We start from the raw sequence: 22,663 nt of genomic DNA, 5'->3' as shown, positions 1-22,663 counted from the left end.
GTGAATCCTGGTTTGGTACTTCTAAGTCAGCTCTAAATAAACCAGAAATTTAAAAACTTGCATTCAGCCCTACTGCTTTACACATTTTTTTTCCTCCCTTATATACAGATTCTGCCTCAGAATCTGGCACTCAGAACCAGAATCTTTTTCTACCACAGAAGGGCTAAGAGTGAAGTGATATTTCGGTTGATGCAAGAATATTAGGAGCAGTCTTTAAGGAAAGAACATTACAAACTAGGAGCTTTGCTTTTTATTTATTTTTTTTTAACTCTCATGAAGCTTCCAGCTTCTTCATAAGAAGGATGTCTGCTTTGCAGACACCTCTCCTCAATGACCTTGATGATACTTTTCTGTATGAAAACCTGGGCTTTGTTAAATGGAATTTTTTGTCCCTTTCCTAAATAAGCCTTTCTGGGAGAAATGTGAAGAAATAACGAGAGACTGCAGAACATAAAAGGAAAATGAAATAGCAGCATTTACACATTAGCCTAGAGAAACTCTTCTTCCAGATTGAGCAGAGAAGGTGGAGCCTCTAATGATAATTTGTTTAATGGGATTTGCTGGCAGATGGAGGTGTGTCCACCCTTATCCTACCTTCTGAGAGCCCAGTGTCTTTTAGGGCACACTCCCACATGTTCACTCACATAGAAGGTGATTTGCCTGACCTGTTCAGTTGTTTGTTTCAAAATTGCTTCTGTGTTTCTCTCTAGAGGAATTCAGAGATATCTCAGGAGGATGACTGCTTCTGAATTCTAGAGTTCAGAAACGAAATACTAGAAGCTTAAGGCATTGATACGTGAATTCTTCAGTGCTGTGTATGATCCTTGTGAGGGGTAGGCTGCTGGCAAGCTGCTTCTAAATCAGACACGCCTTTGGGTTGGGCTATTTTGGAAACTAAGTACTTGATGAGGCTCAAGGTATGGTCTGCTAGGGACAAGTGATTTTATTTTGTGTTTTTACATGTACTTGGATCAGCTGATGCAGCTGACAGAGTCTCCTCTGTAAGTAACACACTGAAGGCAGAGGAGTGGTGACCTGTAGTGAACTTTCCCTGACCTTTTTCTAAGTGGGGAGTACTGGATTTCAGGTACCTAGGCAAGAGAGAAAAAGGGACGTGCTATGGGGGTTCCTTTATTTGGAGATAGCAAGCCCTTCTATTTCCGGATCTGGAATCGATTAAGCCAGAAGTTGCAAGGCAAAAAATCCTGGGATAAACATCTGGATGAAATCTACTTACTTCAGCAGAAAAGGTACAGTGCATTTCAGCCACCTTCTCTTCCCTCTCTTCTACTGGTCTCTCCCTGTAGTTCATTGTCACTCCTTTCTCTTAGGCTTTTCTGCCAGTAGATAAACTTTAAACAACCCTGGAGCACTTTTTTTTCTATCAGATTTCTTCTTTCAAGGTGGAATGCTTCTGGAGTTCCAGTCTTATCTGCTTTCATAGGTGGGTTTACCAGGTTGCAGTTGAATCACCCTGAGTGCCGGACTTCAGCCACTATTTGGTAACATAAACACGCTCTTGTCTTTCCTGGTTCTCTGGTAAGGCTCACAGGAAAATACATGAGGCTCTTCTTGTTTGGTGTTTGGTTGGTTGGTTTTTAATTATTATGAAGAGGCTGTGTGATGTGTATGCTGTAGTCAGCTAGAATAATGACTTTGGGGTAAGGATTCTGCTTTCCCTCTGTCCAAAGGTTGCTTTTACTGTGGGTTAGAGTGCACTTAATGCTGTTCCACATGCTGGTGGTCGATCACTGCCTGGGCTGGATGCTGTTGTCAGCCCCGTGACTGGGTGTCAACACAACAATGACTCTTCTCAGACCTTACATTATCAAGACGATTGCCTGAGTCTTTAATGCAAATGATCAGTCGAGACTGTTTGTTACTGCTGTGCAGGGTTGCTCCCTTCGCATGCAGGAATGCAGGAGTATTCCTGGAAATCCAGCCGGATCTGTTTTTCACTGGTCCTTGTAATTTCTGCATGCACAAGCACTGCAGTAGTCAATCAAGAAATTGCTACCCGTCTCTTGTAAAATTTGGTTGGGTTTTGTTTTGTTTTGTTTCTTTCTCACAAATGTGAGCATTTCTGGGGACTAAAAAGGTGGATGTGGGGGACAAAATCAATCAGTCTATCTACCCATTCACCCATCCATAAATATATGTGTACACACATATATGTATAGGAATAAGCAGGACAGGGGAAGAAATTACATATATCATCATCTAATTTCTGATCAAATAACAAAAGCTTGTTCTGTTTACTTCCAAACAATGGAAGTTAAATACACTTAAAATGGGAGGGACAATAGGAACAATAGTGTCTCCATAGAATGCTGGACTGTGTGCATTTCGCTATGTTCATGGAAAGCATCACAGGTAAATGAAAAATAAGCTCTCAGCAGATTCTGTAACAGCCAAATGAAGGTGTGGAAATGAAAAATCTAAATATATTAACATTTTTATATAATCAGAGATGTGGAAAGACCTCTGAAGGTCTGTCTCTAAAACCTCCCACCTGCAGCTGCACTCTTGCCAGTAACAGATCACGCTGCTCTGGCTTTTTCTATCTCAGTCTTGAAAGCCTCCCAGGCCCATGTTTTAGGTGACTGTTACAGCGTTGTAGTCATCTCCTAGTGTAATAGTGTCTTGTTCTGAAAGCTCAGCTCGACCCTCCAAAATTATAATTTTGTGCTGTAGCTGTGTGCTTTACCATCTGCTATGACCAAGGCCCCTTCCTTTTTGTTGTTCCCTGGCACATGGTCTGCTATTAGATTGCCATTCAACTTTCCCTTTGCTTGACAGCCCTTGTTAGTCATATACTGCATGCCTATGGACATCTTCCGTGCTGCTACTGATAGATGAAACCAGAAAAACTTCTCTCGGGTTACTATAGTGCAGCCTCACTGGTGCCAAAATTGTACATTTCTGTATTTCTACACAAAACTCTTTGTCATAACACAGTGCATATGACACTGTTGTCTCTGAGATCAGGCTTGCACAGGAGCACAGATGGTCCCTTCTGCTTTAGGTCTATGTGTTTCAACTAACAGCCTAACCAACTAACTAATTAGCCTTCCACTCTTTGGTCAGAAATGACATGGTGCCAATATATGGATACCCTTTTCCCCAAAATTGACAGAACCATACCTCCCTTCATTATCCTGTACTTTCCTTACTTGTCCCCAGAGATGCTCAAAGCTTGAAGAGCAAAATAACAAACATTGTGCAGAGGACTAGATCGGTGTTTTTAACTTTCATGTTCTTAATTCTGTATCGATAGAAAAACACAAGAGGAAAGCCTTCCGTGGTGACTTGTGTATGGGAACTCCTCTTATAAAACGTTTGCTGTTGTAAGCCAGGAGGGCTTTTACTTCATCCCCTCAATTTGTTGTGTGGAATGGCAGTCTTGTGGCTTCAGCTTGAGTTCTTCTTAGTGTTAATGGTGCTGGAATACAGACATACATTATACATAAGACTAGACTACTGTTATCTTACTGAAAGCCAGTGGTAGAGGTGTTGCTATTTAACTAGTATGCTCTGACTGCAGATAGAAAGTCTGCAAGAGAACAATGATTTTTCCTGTCCTACAACTGGTCATGATAATACCTGAAAGCTATCTGGTTTGGTCCTTCTCACCTTCACTGCAGCTGCTGTTCATTCCCTTTCTTAATTTCTCTGAATCTGATTGGCAGCTGATCTCAGCATTATTCAGAGTGAGGGATTTGTTTGGATTAATCCTGCACTGCATAACATTTCCCAAAGGATAGAACCTCCTAAAATGAATGATGATTTTGAGTTTATTTTGCTTTACTCTGCTGATTCTGTTTTATTATTTAAACCAGGCTGTAGCTCAGTGTGGAGTCCCAGGAAGAGTAGCCACATCTTATGTCCTTGCTAGAACTATCTTTGGAAGGAAACTAGTGCATATGGAAGGTTGGAGTCTAATAATGGAAAACAAGGTTCCTTGATTTCAGTTCAAATTTATTTTGTGAATAACTCTTTGATAATATAGAATAACATCTGCTGATCTGTTAATGAGATTATTTTTAGGATTGTCTCAGATGGAGAAATTTGAAAAGGAGATTGCCCTGCTGGAAGTGACTGACCAAGATTTTCATTGCTAAATATTTGAAGGGATGAGATTTCCCTGTCAATTTCTTGTCTAGTAGCATTAGCAATTAGTAATCTGTTTAATTTATTTCCAGAGAAGTTCTGTTTACTGCCATCTGAAGAAATTTGCTGACCCATTTGATTGTCCAAGCCCTTCTTACCTGTCTCCTTTTTACTTTGTGCTATTACTTCCTAAGTCATGAGGAAGTATTGAGTGTGAGTACTCTGAGCACCACAAAAAGGGGAAAAAAAACCCAAACCATCCTGCTTTGTACCAGTGCTTGTCCTAAGCTGATCCTTTAAGGCATGATCAGTACTGCCTCATTTCACAGACCTAATTTACCTCTTTGAATTAGGAGCTTAGTGGCCCTTGATTCCATAGCTAAGTAAAAGAATGATTTAGAACAGAAACTTAACTTAGATGTGCTGAATTGTTTTCTCAAAGTGCCTAAATATCTTTGCTGAATCGTTCTCTGAAAGCCACCTTCTTTATCCAGTGACATAATAGCACTTTGTGGAAATTAAGCAATTTCTGTGGGCAGCTCTGTTAAGAGTTAAAGATTTTACCTGGTGCTGCTTTTACATCCAGGAACTAGAGCTGCAAAGCATAAAATTCCTGCAGTGTTTGATGGATCAGGAGGAAAAATGATTAAATATGCAGAACTCAAAGACACTGAAGTGTTTTGAAGGTTCTAGATTTAGGTATCAGTTTTATGTTTTATATTAGTGAATTTGTCTTACCTAGTACTTGATGACATTTATAGGCTCAGCACGTTGCTGTAATGTATTAAAAGCTAATTGGTAATTATAGTGGTGTGTTTCAAATGGGAGTAAAATATGTCCTCAATTATGGGACAGAAAATAAAAAGGAGAAAAAGCACAGGATACAAGCATGGAGTCATGGGCCATGGAGGCATCAGAGACACCAACACTTTTGTGTTCTTTACCAGCTTGCTGTGGGATCTCTGTTCTTTAAGCCTATTTGGAGGTTCCTGCAGCAAGTAAAAAGATTTGACAATCTTGCCCCAAATTTCTGGAAGCTAAGTATAGTAGTAATTAGGTGGCTCCCTCTTAGCAGGCTTGTAATTTAATTAGCTGTTTACAAGAGCTTTGGAGAATTTTATGAGAAAGGTATTGTGTTTGTGTCCTCCCACATCTCTTGCCCAATCCTTCCTCCTCTCTGAGGTCATTTGAGAGATAAAGGCCTACCCAGTAAAGCATCAACATATTAATTGTAGTATTGTTTACACTTCTGAAATCTCACCTTCCTCACATTTCCTGCCTCTGAAATTTGACTTCTCCAGGAACCCAGCCTTTCTCAAAGTAGTAACAGAGATGGCAAGCTGGCTTCACTGACACTGAACTTCATGACTTTTGCTCAGAGTGCCTCTTTATTTTGTTCCTATTTGATCCTAGATGCGATTGTCTCATCAAATCATCTTGTAATTAGCAACTAATGCAACTGACACATGAGTAAGCTGAAGAAGAAATACTTCTCACAGCCAGCAAGGCTAAGAGTTTGGACACGTAAACGAGGGAGTCATTCTGATATTCTTGTTCAGGATGGTTCTTTATAGTCCAATGATTTTATTTCTCCTCTGCTCTTCAGCATTTATCCAGTGTATTTTCTAGAGAGATCATCAGGTCCTGCTGGTGACAGGAAATGTTCCTTTTATGGAATGACAAATCCAATGACCAGTTATGCTTTTTCATTTGTAGCCCATGCTTATTAACTCACACTTATTCAAATGATTTCTCTCTACCTGTGTAATTCTGTACTTTTTGTTTTATCCCCCAAGTTCTTTCAGGTGTGTCAGCATCTTTCTGCTGTTTCTGTGTCTTGAACTCCCATGTTTCAAGTGGATTCAACCCAGAGAGAATGGCATATCCGATATCTTTTTTTCCTTCAAGATTCTGTTGTCCACAAAAGCAAAAAAAAAAAGGCAAGAAATACATATTTCTGTAAGCCACAAAAATTATGTTGTCTATTCCCTTATGGTTTTATTGTTTAATCATCCTATATCTAATAAATACAAGTTCTGAGAAAGTATTTTGTGCAGTGGGCCATTTTTTTTCTCTCTTTCTCTCTGATGTGAGTTTTCTCCTGACTTCTACCAGAGTTATCTTGACAGACAATGTGTCCTAACATCAGTGTTACCACTTTCTGCAAAGCACTTATTCTTTTATACAGTATTTGCTGTATAAACTGTATCCCCAAAATCTGGTGACTAAATAATATCAAAATATAAGGAAGACATCGGGGACATCACCAGGAGAAAGCATTGCTTGTATCTCCAGGGATACAGTCTGACTGAAGTATTTGTCCCACACTCTTTTTCTCTCTGTGTGAAACCAAGATCCAGTCTACTGTCTGTCAGACTGTAGTAAAAGAACAGACTAGAGCTGGGAGGAAAATGAGGGTGTCAGTAAGAACCCCAACTGAGCCTTCTTTTCTCCAGGCTCAGTTCTCTCAGCCTTTCCTCATGTCAGAGAGAGATGCTCTAGTTCCATGATCGACTTTATGGCTCTTTGCTGAACTCTCTCCATATGTCTTTGGTGCTGAGGATCCTAGAAACGGACACAGGACTTTAGGTATGGCTTTACCAGAGCTGAGTAAAGGAGGAGTACACCCACCTGCTCTTTGCTCCAGTGGAGTATGGTGACTGTATTTGTAAATTCTTCAGCTCCAAAGGATCTACTGAAATAACTGAGTCTCACAGAAGATTTAGGGCATTCTCCAACTCTAAGTGAATCATTCAGCCTGGAATTTGATGGCATATTCCTTCCCACACATCTAATTTCTCCAAAATGTCTTCAATTTTCTCTGCATCAGAGAAAACAAAACAAAACCAAAAAACAAACTACAGCTAAGCATTTAAAAACTTTCCTCGTGAATTTCTGATGGACTACATTTCAGAGCTTATCTTTTTAATTGTATCATATGAAGCGTTGCTACAACACAGAGATTCTTGCTTGTACTTTTCCATTCATTATGGGATTAATTCAGATACCGATCTTTTTTTTTACTATTATTATTTCTTTTGTTGTGTAGAAAAACTACTGGCTTTTCCCGGCTCTTGAGATAACTAGTCTGTTATCAGGAGGGGCATCAAACGACCTATATTTCACTGTCTTCTGTGCCTCAACGTGTAGGTTTTGTAAACCGGACTGATTCTGGGTCATTCGCTCCTCCTGTCCTTCCCTCTGCTGCCACCATATGGTTCAGCGTCACTAAATCAGGAGATGATGAGCGACCTGAGTGTTCAGCACCACGCTGGTTTGCTTTGGCCAGTTTGTGTTTGTTTGTTTAGTTTTGCATTTAAAAAAAATGCAGATGGTGTGTGTGCACTACCAGTCTTTCAGCAGAAACGTTTGAGAGAGACACAGTCTGAAGCAAAGGCCATGCTAGCAGTGGAGAGAGGCACCCTGTGTTTGACTGCACTCCATTATCAGCCACTTTTCCTTGTCTACAGGATCTGGGAATCCCCGCTCCTCCAGGCTGCCAAAGAGAACAACCTGTCAGCCATCAGGAAACTTCTCACTGACGGCACTTGTGACATCTACCAGAGAGGTAATTGGATGGTTCCTGACAAGGGCAGTTCTGTGGAAGGCAAGAGCCTGCTACTACGAGTAGAATCCTTGTTATGGTTTGCTAGGACATTTCCATCAACAGACTCAAACTGCTTAACTCTGTGTCAGCAGCTCATCAGACCCTAACGGAACAGTGAAGATCAGAGGTTTACAACTCGAACAGACCTCTTTTCAAGAGGGACTGGGGAGGTGGTTTACAGTGGAAGGTGGTCAGTGGAAGGGCTGTGAGCTCATCACTTCACACCTGAAGTCTCTGTTCAGGGACAGAGGCTGTGCAGTTCTGTGGCTGTTACTGTGTCATGGTGGGCTGACACCCGGCAGTACTCACAGGAGGACCTACCACTCCCCTAATTCTCCATGCCAAGAAATTAATTTCTGCTTTTGTTTCATGCAGCTGAATGCCTGGGTGACTCACGTGCTGCTTCTCCTGTTTCTAGGTGCAGTGGGGGAGACTGCCCTTCATGTAGCTGCCTTGTATGATAACATAGAGGCAGCAGTGACTCTGATGGAAGCAGCTCCTGAGCTTGTCAACGAGAGGATGACATCAGAGCTCTATGAAGGTGACACCTCGGGGAATGAGGATAGGCAGGATTCTCCAGAGAAGGAGACAGGAAGCACAACCTTTGTATTTAGGAAAGTGTCCTATCCTGTCCCTGGTTCAATATACTGCTAATCTCTTCCATAGCAAAACAAACACACCAATGGCTTCTGATCATTTATGGAAGATGAAATCATGTTGAATCCAATCATGTGGTCAATATGACAACACAAAATGGCAAAGCCACCACCCTAGGTGGCCCTGTTTGCTGCAGTGGGATTGTGAGGCTGCAGACATCTTGCTTTCTGGCATACTCATCTGCAGCAAAGGGGATACTCTACCTGATTTCTTCTGAAAGGAGGAAAAAATAGTTATTTGATTAACAAAGAATAGGAATTGAAAAATAAATCTGGCCACCTGTTTTTAGTCCAAACTCTGAGCCAGATTCTTAACAAATAGTTTGGATGGGCTACACAGAAATGTGAGAAAGGATCTTGAAATCACTGAAATAATAATGTTTGGGATTTTACCTCTGTTCTTCCAGGGCAGACAGCTCTCCACATTGCAGCAGTGAACCAGAACATCGCTCTAGTGAAGGCTTTACTCAAGAGAGGAGCCAATGTCTGCACAGCACAGGCTACTGGACACTTCTTCAGGCGCAGCTCCCAGAACCTTCTCTATTTTGGTAGAGCTTCATCTTCTCCCCTTGCTGCTATGGGTCGGGGGGAACCAGCAGAGTAATGAGGGAATATAAGGGAGACTTGCTTTTAGTCCCCATCTAAAGCTGTTAAGTAGAGGCTCCTGTCTCCAGGTGTCATCAGTTACACATCTTTTAGCAGACCATAAGACTCCTTCCAAGTATGTAAATACTACATAAATACAAATCCTGCACAAAAACTTATGTTGCATAAAAAATGTAATTAGTTTTCTTCCTAGCAGCATATGTTGCAACTTGTCAACCTTCTTATAAGGATAATAATGTTGTCTTCCTTTTAGTGTTGGGGGTGGGGGGAGAGGCCTTTTTTTCCCTTTCTGAGTTGGATGAGCAGTGGGGGAAGAAATGTACTGGTTACCTGGAGTAGCTCTTCTTTTCATATTCTCTGGCTTCATAGGATGAATGGAATTCCCTCAGCTTCAACTTCTCCTGTTTCCTGCAGTCTTAATGCTGATTCTCCCCATTCCTTTATTTGCAGGAGAGCATGTTCTATCATTTGCTGCTTGTGTGGGAAATGAGGAAATCGTGCAGCTGCTCATTGAAAATGGAGCTGACATTAGAGCTCAAGATTGCCTAGGTATGTGCTGTGGGACCTAGTGAATTGCATACAATGGATCTGGACACTGTAAGTCAGGCTCTGTCATCTCTGTATGCACATTATTTTTCTCTCATTGCAAACATCTGTGAGATGAGGGATGTGAGGAAAACAAAAGCCATTGGTCAGTTGTTAGTCTTTGCAAAGGGCTGGCCTATTCCACATACTTCATATGGTCTACTACTTCCTTCTTAGGTAACACTGTTCTTCACATCCTGGTTCTCCAACCTAATAAGACATTTGCCTGCCACATGTACAGCCTGATACTTTCCTATGACAGGAACAAAGATGGACCAGGATCACTTGAATTGATTCCTAACAATGAGGGGCTTACTCCATTCAAACTGGCTGGAGTTGAGGGCAATACTGTGGTGAGTTTGTGTGACAGTTGCTTCCATGCATAAGAGAAAAGGAGGATTTCAAAGAACATCATGCAGACAAAGGGAGTTCTTGCATGTTCTTACTGGACAGAAGATATATAACTTCTCTCTTTTTTTTTTTTTTTTTTTCCTGCCAGAAGAACCATGTAAGACTAAAAAACTCTTTATAAGAAATTTCTTTATCCTAAATGAGTGCTTAAAGAATAAATCTTTTGACCCAATTTTTGAAGCATTTGAGTTAACAAGTATTAAGAGAAAGATCCACTCAAAGTAATTTTTCGAAAGCTTGACTGAAATGATTATCTTGTGTGAATTTCATTACTCTAAAAGGAAAGTTTTTCAAGTACCCACAGAGGTTTATTCATAGACAAGCACTAAATATTTAATGAAAGCTGTCATCCTTCCCTGTAACAAAAATACAAAGCTGGTTAGTGTTTCCTCTGTAAAGTCACAAAGGACAAGATAATTTCCCTCACCACACCTCTTTCCTTTTAACTTTTAGAAGACTATAAAAGGAATTTTTTTTCTAATCAACATATATTTCCTTATGAAATCTATTGTATAGATGTATAAGTGTGTCAAATAACTTTAGAAGTTTGATTAGAATTAAGAGTAAAAATCACTCATCCTCTACCTTATGCATGAGCTGATAATCAAATGGGAATCATAAAAACATCTTCCACTTCTTAATCTGCTGCAGTTGTTCCTGAGAGATGAGAACTGTGATGACTACCAAGTTCAAGTAAAGTACATCATAATTCAGTATTTTAAAGAAATATCTGATATCCTTGACCCTCTTCTTTTCTCCTCAGATGTTTCAATACCTTATGCAGAAGCGGAAGCACAACATCTGGTCTTTCGGCCCCTTGACCACTGTGCTCTATGATCTCACAGAGATTGACTCCTGGGCTGAAGATCAGTCCTTCCTTGAGCTCATTGTCTCCACCAAGAAGAGAGAGGTACTAGGGGCATCACAAGCTTTCTGTGTGCAGACTATGGGGATTACAGGAGGAGAAGAACAATGAGTTCAAAGGTTCATGCTTTTTTACATTATCCATAGAGCAAGGACCTTGTGCCATGTGCTGCAGAGAACACGTGAAATGCAGCAGCCTATTAGTGATCTGAGTACAGCTGATGCTTTATATATGGTTTGTTCTGAGGTGAGACATTTGCAATGATTTAAAGAACTCAGTATAAGCAAGCTAGAAGGAAATTATATTCAGTAAAGTGTTCTCTTTCACCAGACTCGGGGATAGCGGGAACAAGTATCTTTAGAGTAATTCTAGCAGGTAGCTTTCTATAGCTGTGATACTGATTAACTCTTACTGATTAGCTGATACTGATTAACTCTCTCCCCATGAGGCATGATTATGTTTAGAAATCCTAAACTGCAGTGCATTTTAAACCCACTCACTCATGCTTTCATTTAATGACATTTCTTTTCCAGGTTATGACTCAAAACAAAGTTGGTGAATTATCTATGCTGTAGGCTTAAAAACTTGTAAAGGGGCCACTGAGAAAAAAATAGTAGGGTATAATGGCAAGCTTAGATGGATCTCTTTCAGACTTTTCAGATGCACCACCCTCTGAGTTGTGATCGCCTTAAATAATCCTAACAGGACAAGAAATTAACCAGAAGACACTTTAATTAGGACAGTTCTACCTGTTATGTATTATTTGCATCTATCAAAAAATTAGTCATACTTTTCTAACAAGTTTACATAGAATCACAGAGTGGTGGGGGTTGGAAGGGACCTCTGCTAAAGCTGGTTCAACTAGATCAGGTTGCAAAAGAACTTGTCCAGGCAGGTTTTGAAAGTCTCCAGAGACGGAGACTGCACAAACTCTGTGCAGACTGCTCCACTTCTCTGTCATGCTCACAGGAAAGAAGTTTCTCCTTAAGTTCAAGTGAAACTTCCTGTGTTCTAATTTGTACCTACTGCCCCTTGTCCTATCACTGGCCACCACTAAAAAGTGCCCGGCCCCATCTTCTTAATCCCCACCCTTTAGATGTAGATAAGCACTGATAAGATCTCCTCTCAGTCTTCTCTACAGGCTGAACAACCCCACGTCTCTCTACAGGCTGAACAACCCCACGTCTCTCAGCCTCTCCTCATGCTCCGAGAGAGGCTCCGTTCCCCTCATCATCTTTGTGGCCTTCTGCTGGACTTTCTCCAGCAGATCTCTGTCCCTCTTGAACTGGAAAGCCTATAGTTAGACCTAACACTCCAGATGAGGCCTCACTTAAGGCAGAGTGGAAGGGCAGAAGAACCTCCCTCAATCTGCTGGCCACACTATTCTTAATGCACTCCAGACTACCACTGGCCTTTGTGGCAACAAGGATGCATTGCTGGCTCATGGTGAAGCTGTCCACCAGCACTCCCGGGTCCTTCTCTGCAGAGATGCTTTCCAGCAGGAAGCTTAACCTGTTTTGATGTAGGGGCTTATTTCTCCCCACATGCAGGACCCTACACTTGCCCTTGTTGAACTTCATGAGGTTCACCTCTGTCCAACTCTCCAGCCTGTCCAGGTCTCACTAAATGGCAGCACAGCTTTATGGGATGTCACCCAGTCCTCCCAAGTTTTGTACTTGCTGAGAGTGCTCTGTCCCTTCATCCAGGTTGTTGATGAATATATTGAACAAGACTGGTCTCAGTACTGACCCCTGGAGAACACCACTAATCACAGGTCTCCAGCTAGACCCTCCAGGGTTGATCACAACCCTCTGAGCCCTGTCCTTCAGCCATTTCTCAATCCACCTCACTGTCCACTCTTCCAACCCACACTTCCTAAGCTTACCTATGAGAATGTTATGAGACAGTGTCAAAAGCCTTGCCAAAGTTGAGGTAGGCAACATCTACTGCTCTCCCATCATCTACCCATCTGATCACACCATCATAGAAGGCTATCAGATTGGACAAACATGATTTCCCCTTCATGAATCCATGCTGATTGTTTCTTATAATCTTCTTTTCCTGCACACACTTGGAGATGACCTCAAGAATGAGCTGTTCTACCACCTTTCTAGGAATGGAGGTGAGACTTTCTGACCTGTAGTTTCCTGTAGTATATGGATGACCTTGAGGTCTCTTCCAACCAGATGGATTCTGTGATCATATATTTGTATTCATGGACCTAGATCATAGGTCTGTCTCACGTGTTTCTATGCCTACACAGACAACAGAGTTATTTCAGTATCTAACTTTATTTTCTTCACTTCCCACTGGTTCTCAAAAGCTGTTCTCTGCAGGTTGTATTTTTGATTTTTTTTTTTCAAAGCTCTTTACTGACAAACTGATCAAATTCAACCCCCTGCAAGCATGCTGTTTTTACAAACTGGATTCAGCTTCCTCACACCGGAGTAAGCGAGAATGGTTTGTTAATAATCCCCCAAGAAACTGCTCATTATCCTCCTAAACAAATGCCTTCTTTTGCAGGCACGCCAGATCTTGGACCTAACTCCTGTGAAGGAGCTGGTGAGCCTGAAGTGGAACATGTATGGTCGTCCCTATTTCTGTTTCCTGGCCTTATTCTATATACTCTACATGGTCTGCTTCACCATGTGCTGCGTCTACCGACCCCTGAAGCCCCGGACAGGCAACAGAACAAGCAGCAGAGACAACACGATCTACGTCCAGAAAATGCTGCAGGTACTGTGTCTATAGGAGTCAGAGCCCCATAGGGAGCACTGAGTAACTCATCTAACCTACTTTACTGGGAAGTCCAAGCATCTCCCAGTTTCCAGCTCTTGCAACTGTCCTCCTTTGCCCTCTCTGCCATCTGACCTTTGTCAGTGAGGAATGTGGGATACATACTGCTCTCTGATGCCAGGAGTGAGCTGATTCCTGGGGTCTTGTCAGTTATTACACTAACAGTGGATCTTCTTTTCCTCCATCCTATTTTTTTTTAAATTTCCTTTGACTCCTCTTAAAAAAATAATTTAAATTTACAATCACTGTTTTTATTTTGTTTTCAGGAATCATATATAACATATGAGGATGAGCTGAGGCTGGTGGGGGAGCTGATCACAGTCATTGGAGCTGTAGTAATTTTGATCCTTGAGGTAAGAGAAACAATGAGCCCTAGAGTATTGAGTTTCATAAAGACAGATGCTACTTGCTAGACAAACTTCAGTTTGTGTTCTCAACTTGGTAGGGGTTATTTGCTTAACCTAAGGGCTTGGATATATGTCCATGGCAATAGACATTGGTCCAATACATTGGGTGAAATAGATTGTGACAACATACTAGCAAGATTCCAGGTGAGGAAGACAACAATTAAAAGGACTGGTCATGCACTCAAATACCCTTTGCAGGATAAGGCCCTGGGTCCTGTGCATGTCATGTCTAGGTCCAGATGAATCCCAGCTGTTGCATGAGACTCTTAGAGATTCTTCATCTATATACTCATGTGTTTAGGGATGCTAGGTGAAGTGATTTCTGTGCATACACAGAAAAATTTATATTGAATGAGAGATTAACAACTGTATGGACCTGTAACAGGAGCCTTACTCAACCAGAGTTCTGAGATGGATATGTTTAGGTGCTCTCCTTACCATGAACAAACACAACCCCCATTTGATTTATTATAATAGGAGATAGAAGTCTAAAACTTTCATATAAGAAAACTCTAATGACAGTGCCAGGGAGAACTGAAATAAAATGGGACTTGTAAAAAAACTTTCTCTATGCCCTTCTCCTGTGCTTAGTCAGGACTCTGGGGCTATACTACAGTTAACACAGTGAGAATTACATCAAATTCCTTTGATTCCTTAAGAAAGTCTCTTTTGTGTTCATTGCTGAGGTTCAGCTGTTTGTTCACTTCAGACAAACACCTGTGGACTTCAGGTTCACAGCTCTGTGCTCTGTCACCTACCAAAGTCTCTCAAACTGTCCAAGCATCCTCAGCTTTTTCAACAATCTCTGTCACATCCCCAAAAGCAGCTCAGTCACTCTCTTTTTAAAGTAATATGGCAAAACAATCTGTGATCTAGCAAGCAAAGCAGATGCAGCTTGACTATTGGCAGTTACCATGACATCTAATGCTGTAATGGAAGCCATCTGCATCCTAAAGTCAATATGTCTCTCTTAGATCCCAGATATCCTTAGAGTTGGAGCAGCAAAATACTTTGGACAAACAATCCTAGGAGGGCCTTTCCATATAATTGTGTAAGTACACCACTTTTAGTGTCTAATAAATATATTGACTCTCGTTTTCCCCACTGCTGTCTTTTGCCAGATGAATAATTTTCTTCATTCTTTTAGCATATTCCTTCTCATGATTTATTTCTCTTACTGGCTCAACTGGTCTGTAGCAAGCCAGATGAGTAGAAACCAGGTAAAGGCAGTGATGGACTGTGGCTTTATGTGCCTGTCTTGGAATTAAAAAAAAAAAGAAAAAAGGAGGGGAAGATTCTTTTTACTGAACTTTTTTTTTTCTCCCTGTTTTTTCTTCCTTTGCAGCATCACATATGCTTGCATGATTCTAGTAACCATGGTGATGCGTCTCACCAGCACAAATGGTGAGGTAGTGCCCATGTCCTTTGCCCTGGTGCTAGGATGGTGCAATGTCATGTACTTCGCAAGAGGCTTCCAGATGCTTGGACCATTTACCATCATGATCCAGAAGGTATAAGACACACACAAATATGGGCTCACTGCACACACCTGACATCTCCTTGCAGACAGGGAAAACTGAAAGAATACTGCTCCTCCATCAGGACTAGCATTAATGGCATAATGGCAACTGGACAAATTCTTGTCTGCACATAGGATTTCCTCATTCTCTCTTCAGTGCAGAAGTTTCTATTAGTCCACTCACAGTCTGAGAATCTGGACAATGATGTATGTCAGGTTGCACTGGGGCTCAGTGGGACACCTGAGACTTACAGCAGCTCTGCCTTTGCTCTACAGATGATATTTGGAGACCTTATGCGCTTTTGCTGGCTCATGGCTGTGGTGATACTAGGCTTTGCCTCAGGTGAGTCCACAACAGCAATCTGTTAGCCCTGCCAACTTCTTTAGCATGAATTGAGTGCATGACTTTTGATGTATTCTCAGATTGTCCTCTGAGTTAAGTTGCAAAGGTGATAACGATGTATAGTTTCTATTTCTTTGAGCATGGGCACTTTCCCAGTGCTGATTTCTGTTCTGTTGAGTTTGGTCTTCAATTCCTGCTCTTTCCAGAGTAGGACAATACATATATATATACGTAAGTCAATGTTTAGAAACATACTATATTTGTGAGATCTGTCTTTGGCAAATGAGGTGAACACATACAGCTTTATTATATCCTTGGCAAATGAAAGATCACTGTTTTGAGACTAAACAAATAAATAATCACAGTAATTCCAAGCCATTTATAATGGAGACCAGTGGTTCTAGCCAGGGATTTATCCTTGATATGCATAGAAACATATGCACCTCCTTCCCAGGCCACTCTGTTGTCAGCAGCTCTCATGTTGTTGCTCTTGGAATGTGATTCCCATTGTTAAACTTTCTCTCTCCTTTTTTTTCCCCCCCCATTTGTCTCCTCTAGCTTTTTATATCATCTTCCAGACAGAGAACCCTGAAAACCTTGGGCAGTTCTACAATTATCCCATGTCCTTGTTCACCACCTTTGAGCTGTTCCTCACTATCATTGATGGCCCTGCAAACTACGATGTGGACCTGCCCTTTATGTACAGTGTGGTATACTTTGCCTTTGCCATCATTGCCACCCTCCTTATGCTCAACTTGTTAATTGCCATGATGGGTGACACCCACTGGAGAGTGGCCCATGAGCGGGATGAGCTCTGGAGAGCACAGGTAACCTACTTTATGTGGTGGGGGTTTTGCTAGCAGGCAGTGCAATTAGTTGCTCTGCCATCTGTGCTCTAAAGGACATACTTTAAAACTTTTTCTTGGCCTTCACTTTTCTCAGTAGATAAGCTCTGTCCTTTTAATTCTTTACATCATTCACATCATGTTTTCTATGAGTCTGAGGAGGCTAAGACTACTCTTCTACGCATCTTACCATGTGAAACTGTCTTCTAGTATATCTTTGCTATGTGGGTAGTCCTACCTTATTTCAGATAGCAACTAGAAGCCCTTTCAGCCTTTCTTGTCTCTTCTGTGACTCCCTAGCTGGCTGTTGTTTGTGCATGGGATCTCTTTTTAAATGGAATTCAAGTTGCATCTTTTTTTTACAAGTCACATTTCTGTGTAACTGAGAGTAGAATTATAATTATAGGGAGTGACTGAGGGGAGAGAGAATGCAAGGTAATGAATACGTGTAGGTCAGTAACTTCTGTAGATCCCTGAAGGGAAGATGGCCTGATTCTTTTTGCCTTTTGAGGAAGAGACAAAAAAAAAAAAAAAAAATCAGTCAGATCAGTTACGTAGCTGCTTAAAAATAAATGTATTTCCTACTATTTTATTTTGAGAAAGCAATAAGTAAAATGATGAAACATAGTTGTGTGGCTCATTGGTAAGTTCTGATGATGGTTAATGCAGATATAAATACTGGTTTGTTTAGCTTGCAAATTAATCACCCTGCTTGTTGCCATAAGGTATAAAAGGAAGGAGATGTATCAGTGTTTTAAGAGCACTATTGCATCTTCTTAGAAGTGTGGCTTACTCAGGGCTAAAATAGTGATTGGCCCTGTAGTACCTGGAATGTGAACTCTATGATTTTTCTTGAGCTGTAAGGGGGCATTACTCAAGAAATTGATCTTATGGGAAAGAAGTCAGACTTCTCCCCTAATTCATCCGTTTTTTTATTCTCAAGGTTGTTGCTACTACAGTCATGCTGGAGCGCAAACTGCCACGGTGTCTCTGGCCCCGCTCTGGGATCTGTGGGCGAGAGTACGGGCTGGGGGACCGCTGGTATCTCAGGTGAGTTCTCTTCCAGTGGTGCCACACATAAGGATCCCAGGAGACCTCAGCACTTGAATGTTAATAAAGAGCCTTTCCAGTGGCCTGGGGAAGAATCTTTGGAGTCCTTCCCTTCGAGAATACAGCCTCCAGTCTGTTTTCTGTCTGTGACTGATGGACAAGCACTGCTCCCCTCAGCAAGCTCTGCTGTGCAGTGCATTGTGAAATCAGCTCATGTTTTCTCATCCAGTAGTCACAGCAGACAGACTATGGAAACTGCATGGGTTATAAGGCCTCAGTGTTTCTTTTAAATGCCTCATTATGAGTACCACAAAGCATCACTGCTATGCTTCGTTGGCTGCTCCTATCCATTAGATGCGTGAAATGGTAGAGGCAGAATCAACCAATTAGTCATTCAGCAGCAATGAATTGCTCTATGGATGATTCAAAACCAGGACAGGATTAAGTAAAGGCAAGATTTCTTTCCTGTGTGAACCTAGTAATTATATTATACTTTGCAAAGGCTGTATCAGGTGGCGAGTGTTAGGTCCAGGATTTCTTTTCAGGCACTGAAATAACAAATAATCTGTAGTCTAGGTTAACACCAGAATCTTCATTATTTCTGATTTTAATCAATATTTATACCGTGGTGAGAAAAGATTAAAGTACTTTGGGGCATGTGTCTTTCCTAACTGCATCCTCTATTGTTAATAAAGCTGGAAGGGAGAGTGGTGGTTGTATGAAATAGGAATTTCTGTAGGTTTTAGGAAAGAAATTAACTTTGTGAATTTTCAGGTTTGCTGGGCAGAACAAGTAGACCTAAGTTGGTAGCAATGTGCAACATCTTCAGTCCCAGATGCAGAGTAAAAGTTTGCAAAAGCAATATCCTAGGCAACAATTCTTCACTGGATGCTATGAGAAGAATGTTGGCGTGATCCAGTTGTGTCAAATGATGTATGTTCCATAGTATTGTAGAAGATGAGCTCTAAGCAATATAGAGAAGGGCTGATGGAAGTGAATTTCAGCAAAAGATAAGTGGTATCATGAGGCTCACAGCCACGGAATATCAGAGGAGGAAAGACAAGAACAAAGGTAGTGGATGAATGCATGTGTAGATACAAAGGATCTAGAGCTAGAGTCAGGTGGGGTAAATCTGCCAACAGGTTACAGCTGGCAAAATGGAAAAGGACAACTGTGACTGGGAAATGAGTTAAGGGACAGGAAAATATGGGAAGGTACTGAAGTCAGTGATAGGGATGAAAGTCTAGGAGATAACTGTGTGCTAGCTGCTAGCACCATGCCTATAATCAGTTTCCTGTGTCTGTGCAGATTTTCTGGAATGCCTGGGTCTGTAGGTATAGATCTGGGAGAGGCTTGCTTCTTGTACCTACTTGCTTTTGTTTGGTAAACTGGCACCTTTCTACTCCATTCAGTTTGTTTTTTTTAATCCTCTTACAGAATTGAAGACAGGGTTGATCCCAACAAACAGAAGATGATGCGATACACAGAAGCATTTAAGGCTCAGGATAGAGATACCTATGACAAAGGCTTGGAAAAGCTGGAAATCAACAGGGACATCCTGTACAAGAAGGAACCATATGCTCTGTCATTGTCACGGAGCACATCCAGGACTAGTTCTCACCGGGGCTGGGAGATCCTGAGGCGCAACACCTTTTACCAGCTTCATGGAGAGGCTGGTCATGCCATGGAAGAGGAAGTCTATGATGTCTAAGAAGCCTTTTTTTTTTTTTTTTGTCTCCTCCACACAGCACAGATCATTTTTGCCAACTGTTCATACAGACTCCAGCATGCTGCACATATTTGTCAGCCTTGAAGAACTCTGCTGGTGAATAGCTCATGAACAGTTCATGCAGACATATGAATGCAGCCTTTCCCATGTTTAAGTGTCTCTATGGTTGAAATAATATTAGTACCAAGCTAGTGGGCTTGGTGACCTTAGTCTATGGTGGTTTGTTATGCTTTGTAATGCTCTACAGAAATGAGCAAAAGAAGCCACTTGTGAAGAAGTGCTCAGCAAGCCTCCCGGACTGTTACATATGATATCATTTCTCCCTCCAGTTTCACAAACCCCCAGTGCTCTCATAACAAGGACAGCTGGATGAAGTTCTGGTTTGTGATTTTGTACAGAGCTGGAAAAAACCCCAAATCTAAGATCAGGAATGAAGGTAGTTGCTGGCACTGTGATGGTTAAAAGGACTAACTACTCAGCTGGCATTCAGGGTCTGACAGGTTTTACCCTTTGAAGAAGGGCAGTCTCTATCACCTCCATTTTCAACATGGACATCTTCACGTGACTGTTTTGCTTTTGGTTTGGTTTTCTTGTTTTGATTTGGTTTTGGAGTTTGTTTGTTCGATTTTTGTTGTCACATTAATGCACTTTAAACTTTTGAAAAGAAGTGATTGCTATTCCTGGGAACATTCCAAAGGATCTTAAGTGGGAACTTCTTTTCTTAATGGGAGCATGTATGACACGGTTAGGTGACTTTCAGCAGTATAAAATTTCTCAGGTGAGCTGAAGCTTTATTTTCTGTTGAAGAGTAGGATTTTAAATCATAGTTCTCTGACTTACAAGGTTGGATAGTGAAAGAAATGGAGAGGAGAGGTTGAATACATAAGAGCTATTGCACAGGCAGTTCAGAAACTGGTACACAAGCTCTCTCTCTCTGAAAGTCTAAAACTATCCAATGAACAACTCCCAATGACTCATCCATACAGTTCCTTTGCAGACCCAATGCTGTGCCTGTCTGTCACTTTATCTCCTGCCTATGACCACAACTGGAGAAATGTTCAGAGAAATAGACTGTCATTAGCAGGCGTGTGGAGTTTCATTCCAATAGCAGAAGCAAGTAGAAAGCAATCCCTGGTCTTGACATTTCCTGCCAACAGGACAGAAACAGAAACTTTACTTTTTAAGAAGCCAAGCATTATTTTCTAGCACTAGACTTTGAGCCAAATCACCCTGTGATAATCAGTGGATTTCTAACTCTATCAAAATATCACAGCAAACCTCTCCTACAACTCCTCTCTTGCAGGTGCTATAATGGCAATCATGACCTTTGAATTATGGGTGTTTATTTAAATGTCCTCTTTTGCTTACTTCAGTGTGTATTTATGCTCCAATGGAAGACTGGCAGAAGACTGTCTCTCTGAAATTCAGCTGCATACTTTTGAGCTGACTCCTTTTGTCAAATTGAAAGTGTTACCTGATCTTGCTTGCTTAAGTCTTGCCAGTCCTTCCCAAAACCTTCAGGGTTTGTACCTGGTGGTCTGTGGAGATGGGATCAATGTGATATAATACCTACAACTGTGAATTGCTGCTCTAACTTTAGCTGAATTCTCTTTCATAGTGAGTAGTTCTATGTGAAGGTAAGGAAAAACTTTTTCACTGTGAGGGTAACAGAGCCCTGGAGCAGATGGCCCAGAGAGGTTGTGGAGTCTCCCCTGGAGACATTCCAAACCCACCTGGATGTGTTCCTGTGTGACCTGCCCTAGATGATCCTGCTCTGGCAGGAGGGTTGGACTGGATGATCTTTGGAGGTCCCTTCCAACCCCTAATGTTCTGTGATTCTGTGTAAGAGGAAGGGGAGAACTGATGGCTTCCCCATCCTGGTCTAACCCTCACCTGTAGCAGTCATGTCACTGGTTTGAAAGCCTGCAGAAATAGCATTAAGATGGAGCTGCATATAGACATTGCTACAAGAGCACTCCTTGTGACATTATAACAATACAACAATTTAAAAAGCAGCTGGATTGAAGTACGAACTGTGTAAGCCCTAGCTCTAACTTTGTATTTTTCTTTATCAATATAAAAAGTAAGAATTTTGATCTTGAAACTCAAAACATGTTGCTATTGTAGGAGGCAGGACAGAATTCAGTTAACAGTGCAAGGCCTTTATAGACTTTTATATCTACTCTCCATTAAAAAAAAAAATTAAAAATCCAGTAGCAGATAGCTCTAAGGAGGTGCCTTCTCTTGTGAAGTTATGCTCTGTAATAGATTTTAAAAATCTATACTCACGCACAGATTAGCTTCACAATTCTGTCATTTAGTCCCTGTCTCTGGTGGTGCCTTTTGTAAATAAGATAGAGAATCACAGAGTATTTTGGTTTGGAAGTGACCTTCAAGGGTCATCCACTTCAACTCCCCTTCAGTGAGCGGGGACATCTTCAACTGGATCTGAGATCATCCAACATCAGATGATGTCTGCTATGACTTTGTCTTCCAGAGTCCTAAAAAGCATAAAGATGGAGATCCAAAATTCTTTTGTACATTTGTTTTTCTGCTGGACCAACCTTGTGACAATGTTTTTCCTAATGTACAAACCTGAACCTCTCAAGCCATAATTAATCATTGTCCTTTATTACGCAGACACTAACAGCCTTCTTTATTTGAAACCTTATCCTCCCAGAAAATAAAGATTTCAAATAAAAGGAAAGTGCAAGTCCATCTTTATCATCCCCTGTACTTCCCCCTCTCTCCTGTTTGCTCTACTGCTTGTATTTGGTCATTCACCAGCATTTTAGAACTCAATATAGATTTGTGTAGCCTATATTTGCATATGTATACAAACCACATTAATTACTGCAGTACTGAAAAGATGAGGTTTATATTTACAGGAGAAAATATTAATGTCACTTAGCAAATACTATAAAGCTGGACATTTAACTTGGTGCTTTTCTGGTTATTACCTTGCATCACCTGGGATTCAGGATATACTTGATAGTCTCATTCAATAGTCTTATGGGTCACCTTAGAAACCCTTTACATCTTAAAATCTTGTTTTTCCTCTGTCATTAGAGAAAGAATTTTCTAGTACTGCTCTAGTCAGAAAAAGAGAAAAGAAACACAGAAATCCAATTCCT

At 41.2% G+C, this 22,663-nt stretch overlaps 1 protein-coding gene across 2 annotated transcripts; it reads left to right on the top strand.

Annotated features, from left to right (window-relative positions):
- The first annotated feature begins 1,119 nt into the window (after nucleotides 1–1,119).
- On the top strand, nucleotides 1,120–22,144 carry LOC128971161 (transient receptor potential cation channel subfamily V member 6-like). 2 transcript variants are annotated; one of them, XM_054386602.1, is made up of 16 exons: nucleotides 1,120–1,250; nucleotides 7,581–7,678; nucleotides 8,136–8,258; nucleotides 8,781–8,921; nucleotides 9,430–9,528; nucleotides 9,742–9,917; nucleotides 10,739–10,885; nucleotides 13,364–13,576; nucleotides 13,903–13,989; nucleotides 15,018–15,094; nucleotides 15,389–15,554; nucleotides 15,839–15,905; nucleotides 16,464–16,732; nucleotides 17,694–17,800; nucleotides 19,238–19,472; nucleotides 22,046–22,144. In XM_054386602.1, exons 1-16 carry the CDS (start codon nucleotides 1,120–1,122, stop codon nucleotides 22,142–22,144), a joined length of 2,235 nt encoding a protein of 744 aa, XP_054242577.1. The 2 variants fall into 2 exon arrangements, with proteins under 2 accessions (XP_054242577.1, XP_054242578.1); XM_054386603.1 differs by lacking the exon at nucleotides 22,046–22,144 and having other exon boundaries at nucleotides 19,238–19,511.
- Nucleotides 22,145–22,663: the final 519 nt, after the last annotated feature.

Source organism: Indicator indicator, chromosome 14 (genome assembly GCF_027791375.1).
Source record: "Indicator indicator isolate 239-I01 chromosome 14, UM_Iind_1.1, whole genome shotgun sequence".
NCBI lineage: Eukaryota > Metazoa > Chordata > Aves > Piciformes > Indicatoridae > Indicator > Indicator indicator.
Note: the sequence above shows the minus strand (reverse complement) of the source record. Positions and strands in the feature narration are given on the sequence as shown.

Coding starts and splice junctions, on each gene's coding strand:
- LOC128971161 (XM_054386602.1), top strand. CDS start 1,120: ATGGGGGTTCCTTTATTTGGAGATAGCAAGCCCTTCTATTTCCGGATC. Junction 15,095..15,388: donor GGGCCTTTCCATATAATTGT/GTAAGTACACCA, acceptor CTTCCTTTGCAG/CATCACATATGCTTGCATGA. Junction 17,801..19,237: donor GGGGACCGCTGGTATCTCAG/GTGAGTTCTCTT, acceptor ATCCTCTTACAG/AATTGAAGACAGGGTTGATC.